The 23,462-nt window shown below is 50.8% G+C and overlaps 1 protein-coding gene across 3 annotated transcripts in view; it reads left to right on the forward strand.

Annotated features, from left to right (window-relative positions):
• The first annotated feature begins 565 nt into the window (after nt 1-565).
• ITGA11 (integrin subunit alpha 11) overlaps nt 566-23,462 on the forward strand; it is a 134,827-nt gene continuing 111,930 nt past the window's right edge. Inside the window, exon 1 of one of the 3 annotated variants that reach the window (XM_017851146.1) lies at nt 566-763. In XM_017851146.1, the coding sequence (XP_017706635.1) occupies nt 577-763 (187 nt within the window). In that variant the 5' untranslated portion in view covers nt 566-576. Of the gene's footprint in view, nt 764-17,102; nt 17,202-23,462 lie in introns of those variants that run through there. The other 2 variants (XM_017851148.1, XM_017851147.1) reach the window with 2 other exon arrangements.

Consider the following 23,462-nt stretch of genomic DNA (forward strand, 5'->3'; position numbering starts at 1 on the left):
GAAAGAAGGTGGCAGGGTTCCAAAGAAGAGCTTCATGTTAGGGTAAGAAGGAGTATACGGTGTTCCTGGGTGCTTTGGAATGCCTCAGGTGTGGAGGCTTGGGGAGTGGCAGTGGAGACGAATCTGCACGTATTCCAGGGTCAGAAGAAACACTGTAGCCTCTACAATTCAAGCCTCAGGGTGCGGGGAGACACCGGGATGTCTCAGAATGGACCTTTGAGGGACATCCACTCACTTGGCCAAGGGAGACCTGAGTTCCAGCAGGTGTTTCTCAGTCAACTTGGGTCAACTTGGGTACCCTCTGAGTTTTGTGAATCTCTTCTTACTGGGAAATGGGAATAGAAACCGCTTTTCCTGAACAGAATCTGACTGAGGCCGTGCGGTGCTACATTGGTGAGGGGGTTCCCAGGAGCGGTTCTCTGGAGTTTTCTCCAGAGGCTGACGTGGGGTTGGCGGAGAAGGAGCGCTGTGGAGGCGCGTCGAGGCAGCGCGCCGCCTGCCCAGGTGGCCCAGAGCCCGAGCCGGAGTGGTGTCCGGCGCCCCTCCCCGCCGCTCGAGCCCTCCCACTTCCTCTGAATGAGCCGCTGCTGTCAGGGAGCCCGGAGCCCCGCGCAGTGCAGGCTGCAGGCGCCGCGCCGAGGAGGCTGCCGCTCTGGCTCGCCGCCCCCCCGCCGCCGCTGCACACCGGACCCCACCGCCGCACCGCGGGCCATGGACCTGCCTAGGGGCCTGGTGGTGGCCTGGGCCCTCAGCTTGTGGCCAGGTACGTGCTCACCCTCTGCCTCCCCTTGCCTCTCGGAGTCCCTCCCTGGGCCCTCGGGGCTTGGATACAGCTGCCAGATCGGGACGCGACGCTCCTCCCAGGGTCAGACCTTGGCTGCTCTTGGGGACGTGGGTCCCCTAGGGACCGGCCCCAGTCTAGCGGTTCCGTCAAGTTTCGCAAACAAGAGGGAGGTGCGCGGAGGCTGTTGAGAACTGGGACTCTGGTGTGTTTGGGAAGAGTTAAAGAGGCTTGAGTTGAAAAGCGCCCAGAGCTGGTGACCCTCCTGGGCGCCTTGGGTGCCTCCAAGGCCCACGCCGGGGTTCCCGCACGGCTGCCAGTGGCACTCGGGTGTCCCGGGAGCGCCGAGGGCGCGCGGCCCCGGCTGGGGAAGGGGAGAACGCCGAGAGAGTGTGCCCCAGCTGCCCTCCCTGGCTCCGGGGAAGCATCTCAAAGTTTGGAGAGCTGGCGCGGCGGCCCCGGAGGGCTGAGGGGTGGGGATGAGGGCTGCCCAGAGTCCCTCCGGCCAAAGACAGAGCAAAGCCCCTGGGCTATGGCCAGTAGGCGGGGGCTAGCCCTCGTAGGCCCGGCCAGCAGCGGCGGGACGCAGCCACGCAACGTAGGACCCCGGGAAACGTTACCTGACACCCGGGGTAGGGACCCAGCATCGCCTCCCAACCCGCGCTCGGAATTATGCAATTATTCAATAATCTGGGGAAAGCCGCCGTCGCCTAGACGCGCGCCGCCGCCTAATGCACTCCAGGTGTCTGGGCGCGGCAGGAACCTCCGGTCCGAGGGGCGCACGGCCAGGAGCGGGAGGCCAGCCCTGGGCTCTCCTCCCTAGGGTACCCCGGCCCCGGCCGTCACACGCCGGGCGCTCCGGCTCCACCCTCCACGGGGGCGGCCGCCAGTGATGCTGTTCTGTGGAAGGCGGCCCAGTGCTCCAGCAAGGGCCAGTGCCTAGGTTACTGGCCTGGCGGGCGTGGGCGCTCGACCTTGCCTTCCCTTCTGCGTGGGATCCAGGCCCGAGCTGGGGCCAGTAGTGGGGGTCAGATGCGGTGGTAGTGGGAGAGGTGCCCTCAGGGAGCTCAGGTGGAGACCCCCATCCCGCAGCCGTTTGCCCCAGTCCCCGGGTACCACGCAAAGCAAGTCCGCCCTCCTGTCGGTCTGCAGAGGAGCTTCTCAGAGGGCCCATGGTTGAATGGGCCTCTGGCTAGTGGACTCCTAGAGTCACAGTTTAAAACAATCATGGATGCATTGAGCTGTGGGGGCTTGGAAGGGAGAGCAGGGGAAGAACTGCCACCAGGCCAACATGCATCTAGAAGCCAGCTGCCGAGGAGGCCAAGCCCATTTAGGTGCATTTAGACAGGAGGGGAGAATCTTCTCCAGGAGCTGTCCTCATATCACTCGAGATCCAGCCACAAGAAAAGCGATCCAGCCACAAGAAAAGAGACGCAGTCCTGTGTGACTCCAGATAGGTGGCTCCATCAGAACCTTGGGAAGGAGTGGCTGCCTTAGGGGCTAAGGACAGCCTGGACCTCAGGAAGCTAAGAGCAATAGCTTTGGAATCAGACCTGGCTTCCACTTCTGGCTCTACATCCCGCTAGCTGTTCAATATCGGACTGGTAATGCAACCTTTCCAACAGGTTTCCTTATGTGAGGAATGGAGACACAAATTCCTTATCAGTCAAGCTGTCAGGATGCAGTAAGGCACTGTAAGAAAGGACCTTAACACAGGGCTGGGTGCACAGTAGGCTTTAATCAATGGTTGTTAATGTTGTTGCTACTCAAGGAGGAGGTGGTGAAGAACAAGGATATTAAAGGACCTCTGAAGACACAGGATTTGTGACTCAGAGCTCTGCTTATATGGCAAAAACCACTCCTGAGTTACGTCTGGTCAGTTGCATTCTTGAAATATGGGATTCATTAAACATATCAATCAATGTTGGAACAACGACATCTGCTTGCAAGGAGCTGGGGGTGGGGCCCAAGCATGTGTGCAATCTGGGTCTTGCCTGTAACTGAGAACAAGCCAAGGCCAGGGAAAGCTAAACAGAGGCACGAGGGCGTGAATGGCACGGGGAAACAAAGGGCTGGGTGTTCAAACAAGACAAGTTCAATTTCAGCCAGATTAAGCAAGGAAGTCTTCCTGGAGGAGGAGATATCATTTGAACTGGCCCTGAAAAAGTGTGTAGAGTGTGCATGGGCCTTAAAGTGAGAATGTTCGTATTTTGGAGTGTTATTTTCTGAGACTAATTAAAGAAGATGATGAATATTTTTAAACCACTCTGGTCAGTGTGGACTTTGAAGACTAGAAGGGTCTCAGGGATCACTGGGTTCATTCCTCAGGCTCCAGGACAGGACTGATGTTGACCTCTCATCCGTGCATTGCATGGATTCAATGTGAGGATTACCGGGAAGCTTGTCTACTGGTGATGGCAGTTTGTCTGGGCAGGGAATCTGTCAGAGGCCACGTTGAGAGTGAGACCTCAGAGCATCTACTCTCCCAGAGCTCCCAGAGCTCCTGCTGCAGGCTGGCCAGCGTGATGGGGTAGACAAAACTATCAGGAAAGCCTAAAAAAAGAAGTAATCAAGTCCAAAGAGAGAGGAGATCAATTGACCAGAGCTTTACAGTTATAACCTATCTGTAGTAAGGGTGATGATTCTTAGGAGCATAATCTTTGCTGAGCACCTGTTATCTGCCAGGCTCCATAAAGACACAAAGGGAGATCAGACACAGTGTAAGGGTGGAGGCCCTGGAGTTTCACTGCCTGGGATTGGCCTACGCCCTACCGGTTAAGGCTCTATGCCCTTGGCAAGTTACTCCATGGCTCTGTGCCTCAGTTTCCTCACCTACAAAGTGGGGGTAATAATAGAACTTAGAGTTATCACAAAGATTAATGCTTAGAAAGTGCTAGGCATGTATTAAGCACTCAAGGAGGTTGTCTTTCTTCTCCAACATCATCAGCAGCAGCAGCAGCACTCAAGGTTTTGACTCTTCAGGATCTAAGGACACAGAGATAGAATTTTCAAACTCACGTTTGCAAGAGAAGTTTAGAGGAAGTGCATTGAAGAATCAGAGGAGATATACATGCCAGGGCCCCAAATAAGTTAAGACTTTCCTAGTCCCTCCTCCAAAGCCTTGGCCCAAACTCTTGATCATAATAAGAACTCAGGGTTGTTGTTTTCTTTGTTTGTTTGCCATCGGGGCTGTCTTGAAGTCAGTATGCTCTTGATGTGGATGTATTGTGGTGTGAAAGTAGAGAAGGCCTATACCATGCAACATGGCCCTTGTGGGTGGAGGTCCTACCCAACAGAAAGTATCCTGTGGAAAAGCACAGTGTTAGACACCACGGGTGTACAAAGGCTACAGAGGTCCAAGACCTGCTCCCAGCCTCTCCTTCCCAGTGGAAAGCAGGGAAGAAGGGGAAGTTTGTCACTTCGCCACCCCATCGCCCACCTCCTGGGAACTTGTCAGGCAAGCCCCTCAGCTACCATTAGCTGAGGAGCTTCTGGATCTTTCCATATCACAAGCAGGCCCTGGAGTCTCATTCTTTTTCTACTTACTCACCATGCTCCCAACTCTACCCATAGTGGACCCCTAGAGATGGGATGTCTATCTCCACGCTTGTCCCACCATTCCCAGCCCATCCACACAAGGCTGTGAGCCCTGGAAGAACTCAGACAGTATCTTACCTCTCAACCTTGCCCTCTCTGAACCTCTTTTTCTACCCTCCTGTAGTGGGGAGCTCTTCCTTCTTCTAACAGCAGGGACCTTCCCTTCCACTCTCCCTCCCTTCCACCAACACCCCAGCTCCTATCACTTAGGATAAAACTATGTTCTAAGCTGAGCTGGCTTGGCTCTTGCTATGTAGAAGAGAATTTGGGGAATTTTAAAAGCCCCTGTGTCTTCTCCACAATGCCTGACTTTGGGTGTTATTGTCTCATCATGGGCTTCCAGAGCTTACTTTGGGAGTCAAAGTTGAACATTGTTCTAGAATCCATCATAACCCTCCCCAGGCAGTGATGGGCTCTGGCTGACTCGGGGAAGATCAGCTGCAAAATGAGCCTTAAAAATCCTCTAATACGGTTCAAAAATGGTATCTCTGCTAATCCTAATCACTGAAGTCCCCTTCCCTGCCCACCCACTCCCCACCAACTGTAGGCTACCATCAAGGATTCATAGCCATTTGGAACTTTTCCCTAAGCAGTCGTGAGCTCCAAAGACACCCACACATCTTCAGCATGGAGTGCTTTCTATAGAAGCTGTGGTCCAAGGGCGACCCTCCACAACCCCATCATGCAGATACTAACTGTGTGAATTCTTCTTCAAATGCCCATTAAGTTTGTTACCACTGACAGGAGAAGGAGAGGAAGAGACTGGTGTTGGTCATCTTGTAAATCTAAAATAAGTGAGCTGCAAAAAAATTCCATGGAGAGTTTTCATACTGTATACTTAAGACCTGAGTCACAAGACGTGTGAAATCCCACCTGGAGGAAAAAGTCAGTGAGGCCAAACCCCCTCCCTGCTGTTTCTCACTTCCTCCTTCACTGAAGCACTCACCACGCAGCAGGAATAATCAGCATGTGTGTGGGCTTAGGACCCAGACTGCCCGCATGCAAATCCTTTCTACCTGGGTGACTCTGGATAAGCCCCCCAGGCCTCATTTTTCTCAACTGTAAAATGGTCAGAATAATGACTTCATAGGACAACAATCAGGTTAAATGGTCCATATGTAATTCATTTGTGTCAAGTGCTGAGAACAGTGTCTGGCACCCAATAAGCCCCCAGCTAACAGAAGCATTATTACTCTTCCCATCATTTAATATTTGATTGATGCCAGGCACTGTGTCAAGCACCTTCTCACATCTCAATAAGGCCTTGCTACAGTTGCACGAAGTCACTACTACAATTCTGCCATTCCACTACCGGGTTACACATAGAAAGTTAAATGGCTTATCCAAGGTCATGTCGATAGACTAAGAGGCATTGTCAGGATTTTTCTGATCCCAAGGCCACTGCTTTTTTTTTTTTTTTGAGACAGTCTTGTTCTGTCACCCAGGCTGGAGTGCAGTGGTATGATCTCAGCTCATTGCAACCTCCACCTCCCAGGTTCAAGTGATTCTTCTGCCTCAGCCTTCTGAGTAGTTGGGATTACAGGTCTGTGCTACCATACCCAGCTAATTTTTGTATTTTTAGGAGAGACAGGTTTTCACTATGTTGACCAGGCTGGTCTTGAACTCCCGACTTCAGGTGATCTGCCTGCCTCGGCCTCCCAAAGTGCTGGGATTACAAGGGCCATTACTTTTAATCCATGCACCATACTCTCTTCAGGAAATGGACCTTGAGAGCACAGAAAGACAGTAAGTTGTCCTTGTTGAAGGAGCTGTCTTCAATAGCTGAGGAACTGAGGAATTGGGGAATTGTTGGGGAATTGAGATCAGTATGCAAACAGCCACCCCCACAGGGGCACCAGTTTATAGGCCCAGCTAGACAGTGACTCCTCCAACAAGATGCTGGCTTGGTAGAAGTGGTCCTCCTATGATGACTTATTATGTGAGAACGTCTCTCCCCCTCCCCTCTCCCCACCCGGCTCAGGGCCCACCGGGCTCTGCCACCTGCCCCCAGGTGCCCAATACTCTGGAACACTGACTTCCCAGGGGCTGTCATTCCAGCCCATTCTCAGGGTCAAGGTTTGGTGACCTTCTCCTGCCTGCCCCGCCTGCTCCCATTCCGCTAATCAGAACCTTCTTTGAGCTTCAGGCCTAATGAGTTAACTCACGTTGAACCGCACTAATAAGTGATGACAACGTGATGTGTTCTACCCAGAGGGATTTCCATTTCAACTGGCTGTGCCTTTAGCCCAAGGAATAAAGGGCTAATGGTAGGATGTCAGGCACAAGGGCCAGCCAGCAGATGAAACAGGTGAGGCTGGAAGACCTACCTGGTGTAGTCCAACCACTCAGCCCCCTACTGCATCACTGGTCAGATACGTCCTACCCCAGCCTTTGTTGCTGATGGGCAGCCTCATTCTACAATGTAGAAGAACCCGGCTTGTGGCTTGGGTGATGCAGCTCTAAAGCGGGCAGAGGTTTTTCCACGTGGCATGTGGGGTGAATTAGGCAAGTTGCTATAGCAATGCACTCCGGGATTCCAAACAGGATGACACAGAGAAGGGGTTCCTGCCTGCGCAGCTGGTGCTGACAGCTTTCTTCCCCCAGCAGCATCACTCAGCTGGGCCAGACAACCAGAAATCCTGACCCTGCGGATTTTCAGGACCCATTTCTTCCCTGAAGATGAGAGGACTGGGCCTCAGGAAGGCCATGGAAAAATTGTGGAATGGGCAAGTGGGTGTAGCTCTGCAAAGAGCACTCCCGACATTCCTTCTCCAGTCAGGCCAGGCCAGGTGAGGTCAGAGGTCCTGCTGAGACAGGTGTGTTCATTGGATGGATAGAGAAACTGAAGCCCTTGTCCCCACTTCCTCCAGGCAGAAAGGCACAAAGCAGTCTCCATTCCCTCTCCATCTCCTGGAATTGCTCTCTCCCTGGCACTCAAAGCCACCTACATTCAGAGATCGGTGGCCATAATAAAGTCCCATCAATAGTTTGTAGGCAGGGTTCTCTGGGTTTATTCAAACCACATATGACACATGCAGGAGCAGTTACTTCATCTGAAGGACCCAGTGCAAAATGAAAATGTGAGACCCCTTGTTCTAAAATTATTATTAATTTCTAGATGGCCACAGCAGAGCATTTACCAAGTGCAGGGCCTTTGTGAACACGAGGCCCTCAGCCACTGTACAGGCCAAGCGCTCATCAAACCAGCCCTGCTTACATGGCTCTCCCCATGGGCCTGTTGTTTGGCAAGGAAGACACCATGATCCCACTTTACAGATGAAAAAAACTGAGTGGCCTGTCCATTTTACCAGCATGTACTGAGCACCCACTAAGCCCCAGGCACCTCCAAGTTCTGGGAATTCCAAATTAGATAAAGCACAGTCTCTGCCTCAAGGAACATGCAGAAGGCGCCCCACAGATCCCACAGACTGCAGGACTCATTCCAAACACTGATATACGTGGAGGGCAGGGGATGTCCGTGGAGCAGTTCTAAAGGCACACGCTGAGGCTGTGAGGTCATTTTTAAGCCATGGAATGAAGATGATTCTGTCTCCAGTTATTGCCCCAAGACTTCTTTGGGAACCTTTTTAGGGGATCTCTGCATCCTCAACATTGGGCTCTGGAGTTTCCACCTTGGCAGACTTGAGAAGCTGGTACTTAAAATTCCTGGCCTTTCGGCAGCCCCAAGTATTTATATTGGCATGGTCCTCCAGGGTCAGCACTTCTAAATCAGGGGTGACTCCTGTTCACCTGCCCACATGGGCCTCCCATCTCATTCTGGCATGGAATTGTAGAGAGTCAGTGCTAGGAGGGAAGGCAGGGACCAGCAGATCTGGTGGTCCTTCATCCTGGGTGAGTGTGAGAACAACGATGTAGAAGAAAACTGTCGTGCCGGCCCCACCCCAGAACACATCATCACTCTCCACATTGGGGCCAGCAGGGACATTTTTCGAAGCTGTCCAATAATTCTAATGGGCATCCAAGATGGAGGATCACTGGTATAATGTAAACCCAGTCCCCAATCAAGCAAAAAAATAAAAATAAAAAACCAAACACTCTCCAGGGAAGGGAAATGACTTGCCTGGGGTCAGACAACACCAGTGGTAAAGCCAAGATTTAACCAGTTCTCAGTTCTCCTGACTCTCAGTCCTTCTGGAACTGCCCAGCCTGCAGTGCTACAGGCTTCACAGCTGGGTTGGGTTGGAGACACAGCTTGAGAGTTTGAGAAGCTGAGTGCAAGGTGGACTTTGCAGATTGGAGTTGGTAGGTGGGGAGTGATTCATTGGTGATACTCTCCTTGTCCCCTACAAGGCATAAGCTACTTGATCCCTGTGTGGTCCCAAGGGGGAGGCCAGGAAAACCAAAGAAGAGCTACAGATAGATTGATTTGGCTGAGGATGCCAGTCAGAGCTGTCCACAGACAGATGCACCAGCACTGGGGCGGGGGGTTATGGGAGGTGTTGGCAGGGGTTGATCGAAGTCCATTAGGGTCATTCCAACCCTGTGATCTTGGGCTCTGCTGAAGTTGAAGTGAGGGTTCAGGCGAAGGAATCACCTGACTCGGGATGGAACACCAGCAACGACAAGCCCAGGCTGGGTGAGGAAGGAATAGTCCGTCAGCAAGAAGGAGGCTGGCCTGGGGGGTGGGCTGAGCAGGGGGACTCCAGGACCTCCCTAAGGTCCCCAGCTCAGGTTTCATTGTCCCTCTTGCCCCCTTTCATCCAGAGCTTTCTCCACAGCTGTCAAAGTGAGGCTCAAAAACAAACGGAGCTGTCTTCCTTTCCTCCCTAAATCCTCAGTGGCTCTCTACTACCATTGGGTTGAGTCCAGACTCTTTGACAGAGCCAACTAGACCAGGTAGGAATGGCCTGCACTCAGGACTCACCTCTAACAGAGCCATACGTTTGGGCACGGGCACACCCCAACAGCAGCCCCAATGAAACCGAGCTTCTTAGTTTCTTAAACACACTGAACTGTCCCTGGCCTTCACTCCTGTTGGTGCCTATGTCTGATTCTACCCTCCCGCTCAATTCTCCTGGCTGCACCCCACTTATTCTTCAGGTCTCTGCTTGGTCACCACTTCCTCCTGAAAACCTCCCCTGACCCCCTCAATCAGTCAAGTGGGGCCCCCACTTGTGTGATTCCAAGGTATCCTGTACCTTCCCCACCACACAGTATTCCAGCTGACTGCACATCTCCCCTGCTGCAGAGGGAGTACCAGGAGAACAGGGACCATATCTCTAATCAGCCGCTGTACCCCCAGGTCTTGCACAGCACCAGACATAGCAGGCACTCAATTAAGATGTGTTGAATGAACAAAAGAACTGTCTGTCCAAGTAAATGGAAAGCTATTTAAGGGCAGGGTAAATGTCTTAAATTTCTTTGCACATGCACTCCAGGAGGTGACAGCACAATAGCCTTTGTGAGTCAGGCCCTGGGAGGTGCTCTGGGGGATAAAAGATGAGAAGAGATAACTCCTGACTTTCAAGGAGCTTATGGTTTAGCAGGAGAGAGATTTTTGGATAAATAACTACAATGCAAGGGAGGAAGTAATGACTACGAGACAGCTACAGATAAGGGACTCTGGGATTTGAGAGGTGGAGACAGATTGTTTGTAAATGCAAGAAGGACTGGGTCTGGCAGCAAGAGGGTTAGGTAGAGAGTTCATGTGGGCAAACTGCCTGAGGTTTGGTTGGCAGGATGCTGGAGTGTGTCCTGTGAGGAACGGCAAGAACAGAACAGTGGGCTGAGGTCACTGAGAGGAAACCGAAAGCCAACTAAGGCATTTGGGTTTAGCAGATGGGAGCCATGGAAGGTTTCTGAGGGAGAGCAGTGACATGTTCTATCTGTGCTTGGAGGAGCTTCCTCAGGTGGGAGGGGGAGGCTGGATACAGCAGGGCTACGATGGGGAGCAGGTGGAATGATAAGATGGCTACTGGAGCGACCCAGCAAGGGGACGCCAGAGTGAAGTGAGGTGGTGAAATGCAAAAGGAGTGAACCCAGGGGGATAGAATTTAACAGGGCCCGGTCACCAGAAAAGGAAAGGTGTCTGGGAGACCAAGGGCGGTGTCACCAACCTGAAGAGAGGTGTGAGAGGACTAGAGGTTTTACAGGGGAAGTTGAGTCAGGCCTGAACGATGACTTTGTAGTGCTCGTGGGCAGGTGGAGGTGGCGCTCAGGCAGGGGGGAATGTTTCTTGGGAGCATGCCAGTGAGTAGTCAGACTTGGAGTGGTTTGACTGGGAGCTTTCACACAGACGTGCCTCAGTGGTGTGAGCCTGAGTGAGGCAGAGCACCCCGCAGCACGGAGCCTCTGTCCCTCCACCCCTTTCCAGGCCCAGAAGCAGTGATTCATGCCCCAAACTTAAAGAGAACTCAAATTCTGACTTTAAAAGCCTCTTAGAGCAGAAGAAACCAACCAGAGGGCTAGGCCAGACCACAAGCCAAACGTCAGCTGTGGAATGTGCTTGCTGCTGATGGTGAGGCCAGCCAGGGGCAAAGACACCGGCAGGCTCAGCAGCAGGCCCTGCCGTCATCCTGAACGTGTCCCAGTTGCCACTGAGGGTATCACTGCTCTTAACTCTCTTTTTAAAAATTTTTAATAAACACATAATAATAATTGTACATATTTCTGGGCTACATAAAGTCCTCTCTTTTCAGCATGGATCTGTCTGCATTCTAGCCCATCTGAAACCCAGCCCCTCACCGCCACCCCCACCCAGGCTGGCCCCACATCACCCTTGTGTGAAGGCTCTGATCTCCCATCCGTCTTCCCCACTCTGCTCAGCCCAAAAGACGAAGGCCAGGAGTCAGGTTACATGAGGGGTAAGGGGACAGAAAAGCTCCCATGGCCTGTGGCGACAGCCCCCCTCACTGGCCTCCTTGCATCTGGCCTTGTACCTTGAGGATCTCCCACCCAGCAGCCAGAGGGCTGCCACCAGAATGTAGGTCACATCATGTCATGTCCCTGCTCTGCTCCAAACCCTCCAGGGCTTACTCTGAGTAAGAGGTCCCGTGTGATCTGGTTCCCCTGCCTTTCTGACTTCATCCTCTGTGCCTTCCCCACTGGCTCACTCCGCTCCACCCCCAGGGCCTCCGGGCTGTTCGTGAAACACACCAGGCACCTTAGACTTTGCACTTGCTGTTTCTTCTGCCTGGAATGCTGTTCCCTGAGAACCTCTCTCACTTCCTGCAGGTCTTTACTCCAACATGCTTCTCCCATTGAGGCCTTACCTCGGGCTCCTACCTAAAATTCAACCCTCCTGCATGCATTCAAATGCATAAACTCCCCTCCTATACCCTTCCCTGCTTTAGTCTCTCCAAGGCTTTTGCCCACCTCGCCCTCCCAAAGTGCTGGGATTCGCCCACCTCGGCCTCCCAAAGTGCTGGGATTACAGGCGTGAGCCACCGCGCCTGGCCTCCGAGGCTTTTAATACTATCTCACATTATTACCTGTTTTATTTATTCATGTTGTATATTGCCTGCTTCAATGGAATGTAATCTTCCTGAGAACAAGGATTTTTGTCTGTTGAGTTTCCTTATGCATTCCAGGGCCCAGAGCAATACTTGGCCAGAGTACACAAGTGGTAACTAGTTCAAGAATGAATCAATCAGTCAGTTAAAATCTCCCCGCCAGCCTGTCACATTTGCTAGAAATCCCATTTACTAATCAATTACCCCTTTTAGATAAGCCAATCAACCTTCTTATGACCCCAGGCCACTAGGTGGGTACACATTCATTCCTGACGTTTCCCTGGCCACTTGTTATCAAAGACTTTCTTTCCAGAAAAGAAGAGATTGGTGGCCATTGAGCATCACTTACAAATGGGCAGGGCAAGGAAGGTTGCTGAAGGAAGGAAGGGCCCTGGAAGGGAGGAGAACCTTAGAAAGGAGTAAATTGGCTCACAGCAGGCAGTCCAGGTCGGCCCAGCTGGCCCCATGCTGTTCGTTACTATTTACTATGGCTCTGAGATGACACAAGGAGACAGGGGAATGGCCTTGTTTTTACACAGTGTAAACCTAGTTATATAATGGGACTTCCTAGGAAACAAGGGGCGGGGGGCATCCAGCAGGAATTTAAAATGCCTCATTTCCCACAAAAGGGTAGTGATTCAGACATCATCCATATGCCACAGAATGTGGCCATGTTGTTTAGCACCCAAGAAGGAGCTGGGAGTGCCCAGAGAAGATGGTGGGAGCTGAATATAGACCCCAGATTACAGTCCAATCCCTGGGAACCACCAAACCAGAATCTGCCCTGGTGGCTTGGGAGATGACATGAAACCCATTGCACAGGTGGAGAGACTGAGTCTGAACTTAACAAAGTCCATATTAGGAGCCTGTTCCACTGACATAAGGTTTCAACACTGGTCTCGACACTTAAGTATGTGACCTTGGGCAACTCACTTCCTCTCTTTAGAGTATGTATAACAAAAATATAACAATATATAGAATGTATAACAAAAATTATAGAATGTATAACAAAATTATAATGCTTACCTTGTAGGATTAATATAAAAATGAGAAATAATGCCCAAAAACAAACAAAATGTCTGGCAGGGATGAGGTGTTCAATAAACGTTAATGGCAACAGTAATACTAGCTAACATAGAAGTTAAGTAACTTAGCCAAGATCACCCGGATGATAAAGTCACAGCCTGGTGTTTGAAGCCAGGCAGTCTGACTCCAGCGACTGCAATTCTGAGAGGTCAAGTGTCTTGCCCAAGGTCATACATCTGCTGCTAAACAAGAGAGCCAGAATCCAAACCTCTCAAGACTTCCATTCTATCACTTCTAATATAAACGTTTGGCCTTCATGTTTCTAAAAGCCCTTTAGGGACTATGCTTCCATGCTGCCATGAACATTTCCTGAGCCAGAACCTCGATCCTGATTGTAAATCCAGATGTAACAGTAGAAAGAAGTTGACAACAGGGACTCTATTTCCAAACAATGGGTACACTCAGTGCATGGTTGGTCCTTCCTCATGCACAGGTTCATGAGGGGTCCTGGGCCTCAGGAGTTCCCTGAGAGGCCTCAGCACCAAGTATCTGCCTGGGAGGGCCCTTAACAGAGCCTGAACATCCCAAACAAATGGCCACCCTAGACTTGCATCCCTCCAGTGACGGGGGCTCACCACTTTGCATGGTAGTCCTTCATTTTCTAGCAAAGGCAGATGGAGTCATGAGCCCTTGACTCCTTTAAGGACCTAAAAGTAGCAGCAGACATTTGAGATGGTTTTGCAGCCATGAAAAATTGGCTTGTACTGAAAACCAAAAAGACCTCTGCATAACCCTCAGAGAACAAAAACACTTGCACTCCCCAAAGTCCGCCATCCCCACCAAACCTAGACAATGGCATCTGGTGGATCTATGTTAAATTCCATGCAGCCAGAGAACTTTTCGGATGGGTGTGGGTATATCCACTGGAGGGCGGGCCCGGCAGGCTTAGAAGGGAAGGGCCCCCACAATTCCTTTTTTTAGTTTGCATTCAAAGAGCAGGGCAGACTGGCTCAGTAGTTCTCTGGGTCCTCTTCACCCTACTTCCTCTCGTCTGAGGGAAAGCCCTGCCACAAATTGCATACCCTGAGCCTTGTCTTGCTCTTATTTTGCCCAAACACTCTGGGCTGGGGCACATCCCACATGCACAGGGCTCTTGATCCACACACCCATGACAAGCAGGAGACAAGCTTAGGAGTTGGAAAACCAAAACCAAACTGTCTGAGCTCTTTGAGATGGTTAGTATGCCAGGAAAGGGAGGGACTCACAGTCCAATTCAGCTCCATTTGAAATGGCCTGAAGCCAGAATCAGTGTGGGCAGGGCCGCCACGTACAGCTGTACTGGCTGTGCGCTACATGATTTGCATCACTACAATGTAAACAGCTTCCTCTGAAGTTGTGTAGTAAAAGTGACCTCAGGAAGGGGGTTGAGGGGGTAAAGAAAGTGGTAAAGGTGTACATAAATGTGCTTTTAAAAATCCTACACAGGGACTGAAATCATCTAGTCCTGTGTGTGCCTTTCACAGATAAGACAACTGAGGGCCATGTGAAGTAAGAAACTGGTCCAAAGTTGCAAAGCAATTTAGAAACCATACTGGCAATAGAACCAGGACTTCTGAAGCCAAATCCAGTACTCTAAGTTCCTTCCCTCCCTGAGGCTCTATCATTTTCCCCTTTAACCCCTTATTGGCAGGTTAGGGTCTTAGAAGCCTGAATATTTCTATTCATTTTTTCCTTCTCGTTTAACAAACGTATATAGATCACCTGTTGTGAGCTAGGCATTGTTCTAGATGCTAAGGATAAAGTGGGGAGACAGACACACTGATTCTGGCTCTTAGGATGGGATGGAAAGAGTTCCTATCATTCTTATTTGTAATATTTGCCAATTACCATGATGTAAATCCTCCTACCATGGTCAGTTTCAGTTTACCAACATAACATCACTGAATGGGAAGATTGCACACAATCAGCTCTTGTATGCAGACTCCAGCACGCATTGGTCCCTTCCTTTGTGAAACTTAAACTCCATTGGGAGAGGATACAGTGTCCAAGCAGGCAAACAGCTCTCATAACCACCTGTAATTATTTTTAATTGTAAAACACATAAAGAAGATGCTGTGAGGGAGGAGAAGAACAGATTCTCCATAGCAATGGATTCTCCTTTCTCAGAGGCCATGGCATTAAAACTGGAGGTTGAGAAGGAGTCAGGTGAGCAAAGTTCTTGGGGAAGAATGTCCCAGACAAAGGGGACTGCAAGTGCAAAGACCTCAATGTGGGAAAGAGCTTGGTATATCTGAGGAACAGAGAGGAAGATGATGAGGCTGGAAGGTAGTAAGTGAGAAGGCAAATCCGCAGGGCCTGCTGGGCCCTGGGAAGGGTCTAGAATCTATTCTAAATGCAATGGAGGGACTCTCGGGGGCTAAGCAGAGCCAGGATCTAGTCGACACTGTTGAAAAGATCACTGTGGCTGCTGTGAAGAGCATAGCTTGAAACTGGGCAAAATTGGAATGAGGAACCAGTTGGAACACTCCAGTGCAAGCCCAGATACGAAATGAAGAGGGTGGCTTAGTCCAAGTATGGCAAAAGAGACAGAGAGGAATGGGCACATTGGAGAGAAACTGAGGGCTAGAACCTGCAGGATTTGCTGATGGGAAGTGAAGGAAAATCATAAGGAATGATTTCCAAGCTTCTGGCTTGAGCCGTCTGGTGGGTGGTAATGCCATTTCCTGCAATGGGGAGAAAAACCATTTTGGAAGTGAAAACCTGGGTTCCTTTTCCAGCATATGAAATGTGAGATGCTATGAGACATCCAAGTGAAATGTCCTATAAGCAGCCAGGAAATTGATTGTGGAGCTCAAAGGGCAGGCCTGGGCTCGGTAGGGTCAAATATGGGGTCCTCAGGAACTCAGGCCACGTTGAGGCCAAGGTCCCACAAGCTCGCTCAGAAAGAGCAAGACTCCGTCTCAAAAAAATAAAAAAATAAAAAAGAAAAGAAAAAGATGAGGTCCATTTTGATCACTTTTCCTACACAGAGAAAATGATAAATGATGTAAGACAGAAAAAATACACTAGTTTTCATAAAACCGTGACCCTTGTTCTTTTTTTTTTTTCTTTTTTTTTGGTTTTTTCTTTTATGGAGACAGGGTCTCTCTCTGTCGCCCAGGCTGGAGTGCAGTGGCATGATCTCAGCTCACTGCAAGCTCCACCTACTGGGTTCAAGCAATTCTCCCACCTCAGCCTCCCGAGTAGCTGGGATTACAGGCGCCCACCACCATGCCTGGATAATTTTTTGTATTTTAGTAGAGACGGGGTTTCACCGTGTTGCCCAGGCTAGTCTCGAACTCCTGAGCTCAGGCAATCTGCCTGCCCCGGCCTCCCAAAGTGCTAGGATTACAGGCATGAGCCACCGTGCCCCGCCATGACCCTTGTTCTTGAAGGAGATGACCCATGTACTCTCTGAAGGCATGAGATGGCTGTCCAGGGCTCGGAGGAAAAACAGTGTTAATTACAGTCCACCTCAATGTGCTGTTTGCTGCTTTAAAGCTTTAGTCCTGTTTTCCTTGAGCTTGACATCTGCTTAACTCCTGGTTTCTCAGAAAAAGATACAAAGGGCAGCCAAGGCTTTCACCAACCAGCCCTTGCTCGTTCTCTGTCTCCCTGTCTCCGGATGCTTCTGTGAAGGTCTCTGTTTCAGCCCGCATGCCACCTGCCCTATCGGCATTTGGTCTCCTCCGCAACCCCAGCGAAGGGACCCTCACTCCTCCACAGGCTGCCCAGCCCCTGGTTGATTGGTTGTTTCTGATTTGGAGAATTCTTCCTCATATACAGCTGCAAATGCTTCCGATGGCTGAGGGGAGGCTGTTGTGGTAAGTCACTCGTTAACAAGCATTAGTTTATCTACCATAGAACAGGACATTGAGGGGATGGGACAGATAACAGGTAAGGCTTTTGATGAGATGACAAGACTAAAGTTGGAGGGAGGGAGGGAGGCCAGGGCCAGGGTACTCCAAGGTTGCAGGCACCCAGTGTGTGTGATGAGGACGTGCCAGGATCTGGCTGAGAGGGGAGGTGGAATTGACAGAGGATGGTGGGTGAATGGCAGGCTGCCCTGCATAGAGGGATGCTTAGGCCCTTCTTGGATGAATATCTGCTTAGGCCCTTCTTGGATGAATATCAAGTTCATCTGATAAGCTCAGCCCTGGCGCCAGGCAGCACCTGCTTCACTCTTTCTGAGCATCCACATGAAGGCCCGCTGAATCTTCAAGACTCTCAGCTGAAGCGGACCCTGGAAATCACCTAGTGCTGGCTCCCAGCCCCTCATGACACACGTAAGCTCTCTGCTTCCTGGTGTGTTCTTTTTCACATGCTTAACATTCGGGAGGACATGCGAGCACATCCCTATCTAGGGCTCCTCCTCCCGGGGAAGGTGGACACCGTGACTGCAGCTCCATGACACAGGCCTTGCCTCAAATCACTGGCGCGCTCGGAGCCGCTGCCTGCCAGAAGCAGCAGTGGGTGTGGACTGGGGATGTGCTGTTTCCCAAATGAGATAATCTCCCCCAGAGATTCCGCTGAGAAATGAGTGGTGTGCTCATACCATGGGGACAGATGACGCTTTTCCACAGAAGCCCCCTCTGCTGCTGAAATCCGTCTCTTTTCCCTTCTGTGGCCAGTCTCTATCCAGCCTTCAAATGGACAGCACCCTCCATCTCTTGAACCCCTCCTCTTTCTCTAGACTCCATCAGGAGAAATAATCTCTTGCTCCCGTTATTCCTCCCCGTCTTCTCCAGTGAGCTGCGTTCTGACCTGCACAGAGGCTGGGGAAGCCAAGAGACACGTCCAGAGACGAGGAAGGCCGGTGGCTGGCGCTGATATTGTGGTTGGAGGAATAAGGAGCAGAAGAGACCCCATAGAGCTTCCTTCAGAGCAAAAGGCAGGGGGATAAGGCCCAGTTAGCAGAGAGACAAGCAGTCCACCCAGGGGCAGTCGTTTGGTAGAGAAGTAAGATGTTGACAAGTTGATCAGAGAAGCCAGAAAACAGGGGTGTCTTTTGCAAGAATAAAGAGGAGGGATGCATCCCTCTCCTGGAAAGACCCAAGCTTGGTCAAGTTTTCTCTAGAGCACAGGAGGGTATCGGGATGGTAAGAACTGGCTTGGCATCACCAGGCTAGCCCCAGTGGCAGCCTGCAACTGTAGCAGCAGGGCAGGCCCAGCTGGGTGCTAAGCCGTGGGGAGAAGGGTTACAGCTTACTTTCTTGAGGGGCTTGAGGCTGAGGGACACTTGTTTGGACCCCAGTGCTGGAGGGGAAGGAGGGAATGTCCTCAGTCCCAGAAGCCAATCTGATAGACTTGCGGAGGCACTGGCCGTCTGCCTGCCCATGGGAGTGCCCCCAGTGCCAGTCTGCCTGCTCCTCCCCTCTGAGGGGAGATGGATTTGGAAATAAGTCCAGAGGAGGAGGAACACACAGACTCAGAACATCAGTACTGGAAATGTTTTTAGACCACCTGGCCCTGCTTCCTCATTTTCTAGAAGAGGAGACAGAGGTCCAGAGAGGGAAAGTATTCGTTTCAGGTCACATAGCCAGTCGAGAAACCGGGTCTTCTGATGTCCAGCCTAGTTCTCACCACAGTGGTCTCAGCACTCAGGAGGGGTTGTTATACTCCCATGTCCCCTTTGCTGAGTCCTGGAACCAGCGGTCCTAAAGTCAGAAGTCCATCCTGTGGCCTTTGACCTTAGCATTCTGCCTTCCAGCCCCCCGTCCCCCCAGTGACTGTTCCTAGAAGACCTCAGGGAGACAGAAGCCTCTGTTGTTCCGAGGCCACAGTCATGCCTCAAGGAGCTGGTGCTCCCTGCCTGGCATCCGCCAGTTTTGAATTAAGAGGTGGTCTGATGGCAGCCATGGTGCCCTCTTGCCCACTTGCCCTAAGTCTCCTCATCGAGGTTTCAGCAGCACAGTCCAGCTCTGGGGCTAGGCTGGGCTTTCCGTGGAAAAGTGACCACATTGCCTGGACCCCCACCAAGGCCTCTGTCTTTCTGACATCTGGGTGTGTCCAGAAGCCCTGGCCAGGGCAGGAGGGCCCTGCAGCCAAATCTCCATGGTGCAGGCAAAGGGAGAGAGAGAGCCGGGGCCTGGACAATGCCAAACGTTTGATGGTGATTTTCTTTCGTTCTTTTCTTGGCCTGGGAATGCAAAATATTATCATTTTTGCCTGGAGATTTCCCTTCCTAAATGCGCTTGGCTCCGGCCAACATTAAGATGAGTTTGCATTCCTCCACACTGCCTGGTTTCCAATTCTAAATTATTTGCTGAGACTCAAGACAGATGCTCGAGTGCCGACAACTGGAAGTCAGCTGCGCGTCTGCCCAAGGGAACCTCACTGACATGTGCCGGGGTGGGTCTTCGATGTCACAGAGCAGGAGCCTCTCATTTCACTGATGGGGAAGCTGAGGCCCAGAGAGGCCTCGGGGCTCTCAGTGGACATCCAGCAGAGTTAATGACAAAGCTGAGATTAGAACCCAGATCACCCCACCCCAGTCCAAACTTCTCTTGGCTTCACTTCAGGCTCTGTTGACTTACAAACATGTCTGTTGTCTGCCCAGCGGGGCTGTAAGCTCTGAACACTGTAAGTCACGTCTTAGCCAGCTTGGTGTCCTCACTTCCTACCATGGAAACTGGAGCTCCATAGACCCCAAATAGAGGTTTATTGAACTGAAGGGCTGTAGAGCAGATTAACACGGAAGGAGTGGTGGTGAACCTAGATAAGTATGAAGAGAGTCTGGTGACCTTGGACACATTACTGCCCCGCACTGGGCCTTAGTCTTCTCATTTATAGCAACAAGCTTTTTAAACTCGATAGAGCAGTTCTCAAACTGTGTTCCAGGAGACCCTAAGGTTTCAATGAAGTGTTTTAGGTCTGCTACTGAGGGTGGGAAATTCCTCCCTACCCCCGGTCCTAACTCCAACATCCACTTCTTGTGTCTACTTTTCATGTATATATTTTGTTCAAAAAATGTGGAATTCACTGTAGGAAAACAAAGTTTGGAGGCTAAACAGATTATTTGATCTGGAAAATTTCTGCTTGTTCTTAAAGATAAAATCCTGGCTGGGTGCCGGTGGCTGACGCCTATAATCCCACCACTTTGGGAGGCCGAGGCAGATAGACCACTTGAGGTCAGGAGTTCAAGACCAGCCTGGCTAATATGGTGAAACCCCCTCTCTGCTAAAAATACAAAAAGTAGCCAGGTGTGGTAGCACATGCCTGTAGTCCCAGCTACTTGGGAGACTGAGGCAGGAGAATTGCTTGAACCTGGGAGGTAGAGGTTGCAGTGAGCCGAGATCACACCATTGTACTCCAGCCTGGGCGGCAGAACGAGACTCTATCTCAAAAATAATAATAATAATAATAATAATAATAAAATATATAAACAAATCAATAAATAAATACGTGCTGAACGTACAACTGTGTGAAGAATGTGGAATACGGAATGCTAGGGCGGAGAATCATGGAACTTACATTCATGGCATGGAATGATGTGGAAGAAGGTACATTTGGAGTAATACACACACACGAACACACACACATATATAAAATACCATTGTGAAACAACTTAAGCTTTATATTATTTCAATAAAGCTATCACTTCCCTATAATTAAGGACTCAATTGAGATATNAGAATAATAGTAATAATAATAATAATAATAATAATAATAATAATAAATTACCCCTCCCTCATAACATATTTGCTACACACCAGTTTTGACCTAATGATAACTTGTCTAGTGGGGAGTTTGTGTCATGCCCCCTAGCAACTGGAAAGAGAGAAAATGAAGTGAAGGAGGCTTCATGCTCTGGAGGCTCCGTTCTGCACAGAGCTGCTCCAGAGCACAGAATCTGCGTCGGGTGCCTGGCTGGCCATGGGTCTGCGTCTGCCATTCCCTGAGTGATCCAGGACAACCCAGCCATCAGGCTGGTGCATGGCTGAGGCAGGAAAAGGCCATGATTTGCTTTTTAGACCATACTTCTCTCTGACAGGGTAGGCCCAGGCCCAGCCCTGCCTAATGTTGGGCCTTCCTGATGAGATCTTGAGTAGGAAATGATTGGGGTGCTATCCCAGAAACCACGAGTCCCCAAATATCCCCAGCTCCTCTTCTCCTTGTCTTTGTCCAATCACTGTGACATTGTTCCTCCTCCCTGATGGTCCATCACTTAAGAGCTAAGCTGCATCAATTATCAATTGCTATAATAATGTCCTGTAACAAATAATCCCCCCAGATCTCAGTGGCACACAATAATAATTGTTTAGTTCACATATCTGGGGTCAGCTGAGGGTAGGGGAGTGAACCGGTCCAAGCTAAGCTCAACTGAGTGGCTCTGCTGGGCTCACTGGGCTTGCTCGTGAGTTTGGGGGTGCTGACCTCAGCTAGGTTGGGCTGGAGCAACAACTCAGCTGGGGCAGCTCTGCTCTGAATACTTCTCACTCTTTTCCTGGGGTCAGTGGACTAGACATCTCACGTTGCTGCCAGAAGTGCAAGGAAGCAGAAATAGATAAGGCATCCTAAGGCCAAGGCTGGGGATGGGCACACATTACTTCTGCTCAGACGGCCTAGCCCAAAGTCAAGTCGTTAGGGGAAATATACTCTGCTCTTTTAGAGGCAGGAATTGCAAAGTCCCGAGGCAAAGGGTGTGCATACAGAGAAGTGAAGAACTGAGACCAATGACGCAAGCTGGAGCAGGACCACTTGTTTTTGTATCCCAGCTCTGCCACCCACTAGATGTGTGACTTGGGACAAGTTATGGGATCGCTGTGCCTCCAGTTCCTCTCTTCTGCCACAGAGGGGCTTTCTCTGGCTGTCAGCTCCCATCTGCTGTTTCATCCAGACCTTTAAGCCCTTGGGACTCTGGCTCCGTCCTTCTGGTATACCTGGTCTCCTGTGCTCTGCCTGTTGCGATGAGGGAGCCCCCAATCAGTTCTGCAGCGAGCAGAGGGCATGGGTCCAGGATGGGTGGGTCTTGAAGAAAGAGTGTGTGGGAGGGGGATAAGCCTGGGTGAAACCACTCCAGGGTTGTTGTTGTTGTTGATAATTTGTTGTTGTTAGAGCTGAATTTTCTACTTTAACTCAACACATTTTTCTGAGCACCAGGCCTTATGGTGGCATAAAGGGATAAATAGAACCTAGTTCTCCTCCTCACATTGCTCAGTCCTAGATGGGGAGAAGATTGTGTGGAATCAGCTCTGCTCAGTGTACACGTCTAATCCTATTACTTAAATATTTACTCCACACCCTCCGTGTGGCAATGCAGGCAGAGTTGCTGCCCATGGGACGCTCACAGTCCACTGTGAGTTCCTTGTTGGCCATGCACCTGCCCATGGGGGCGGAACCGCACACTCCCCACCTGCCTGGGGGCTTCCCAGGGTGAGGGCAGAGTTACTAGGTCTCCCGTGAGTGCAGCAGGTCCCCAAGGGCAGGATCCCTGCTTCTCCCAAGAGTCAGAGGACTCCCCAAGCTCTTCTCTAATGGAGACCTTCTTCCCTCAGCTAGCTAGAAGCTTCTCTGATGTGGGGACCACATCCCCTCATCCCTCCCTTGCTCTGTCTCACTAGTGCCTATTACAGGAGGCTAGACTAGGGTCCTTGGGCCTCCAGCAATGCTCCCAAACCTAGCATTGCCTTTCTAGATGCCTCTTTGAAATGATGGCCTTGGGCAGAAGGGAAGGCTGGCTGACAGCAGAGCAAGAACCCCCACATGTTCCCTACTCGCTGGGGCAAAAGGGGCAGTAATGCAGAGGATGTGGAACAGTCAGTCATCTGAAGCTCATTACTTCCTCACTTTCGAATCGGTTGTTTTTTTCCCCCATAGCAGCAAGAAGTTCACTTTGCCACATCTTTTTGCTTAGGCCAGCTTATGGTCTTTTATCCCTCCTCCTCTCCCTGTCTGTGATTTGCTTTTAGATGTGAAGATTCTTGGGGTCCAAGTAAAACTGGAAGAGGAAGATGAGACCAGAGATTCTTAGTGATAAACCCCGCTTCCCTCGCCCCATCCCAGCACCCTCCCTCCAAGGAAAATGAAAGCTCTTGCTTACACAGGTGCATCTGCAATATGGAAAGGAGCCCAAAGAACCAGCAGAGGCCTGGGGCAGGGCTGTGGGGAGGCTGCTGGGAGGTGTTCACGCTTAGGTTCCACAGAGCGGCTTCCTCTGGCCGTCAGCTCCAGCCTGGTGCTTCATCCAGACTTTCAAGGCCCTTGGGACTCTGGCCCCATCCTTCTGGTATACCAGGTCTGCTATACTCCACTTGTTGTGATCCGGAAGTCACCAGTCAGTTCTGTATTGAGCAGGATCTTAGAGCATGTGGCTGGGATGGATGAGTCTGAAGAAGAAGAGGTGTGTAGGAGGGGACAAGCCTGGCTGAGGCCACTCCAGGGAGGACTCAAGAAACTGAGGACAGTGGGTGACTCAAAGGGAAGAGGAAGACCTGATGGTGATGGGCTGGATGGCACAGGACCCATGAGGCCTCAAAGTCATCCCGGCCACTTCCTAGCTGTATGACCTTGGCCAGTTGCTGACTTTCTTTGTGCCTCAATTTCCT

The sequence above is a fragment of the Rhinopithecus bieti genome, unplaced genomic scaffold (genome assembly GCF_001698545.2).
Source record: "Rhinopithecus bieti isolate Rb0 unplaced genomic scaffold, ASM169854v2 scaffold_31548, whole genome shotgun sequence".
In the NCBI taxonomy this organism is placed as follows: Eukaryota; Metazoa; Chordata; class Mammalia; order Primates; family Cercopithecidae; genus Rhinopithecus; species Rhinopithecus bieti.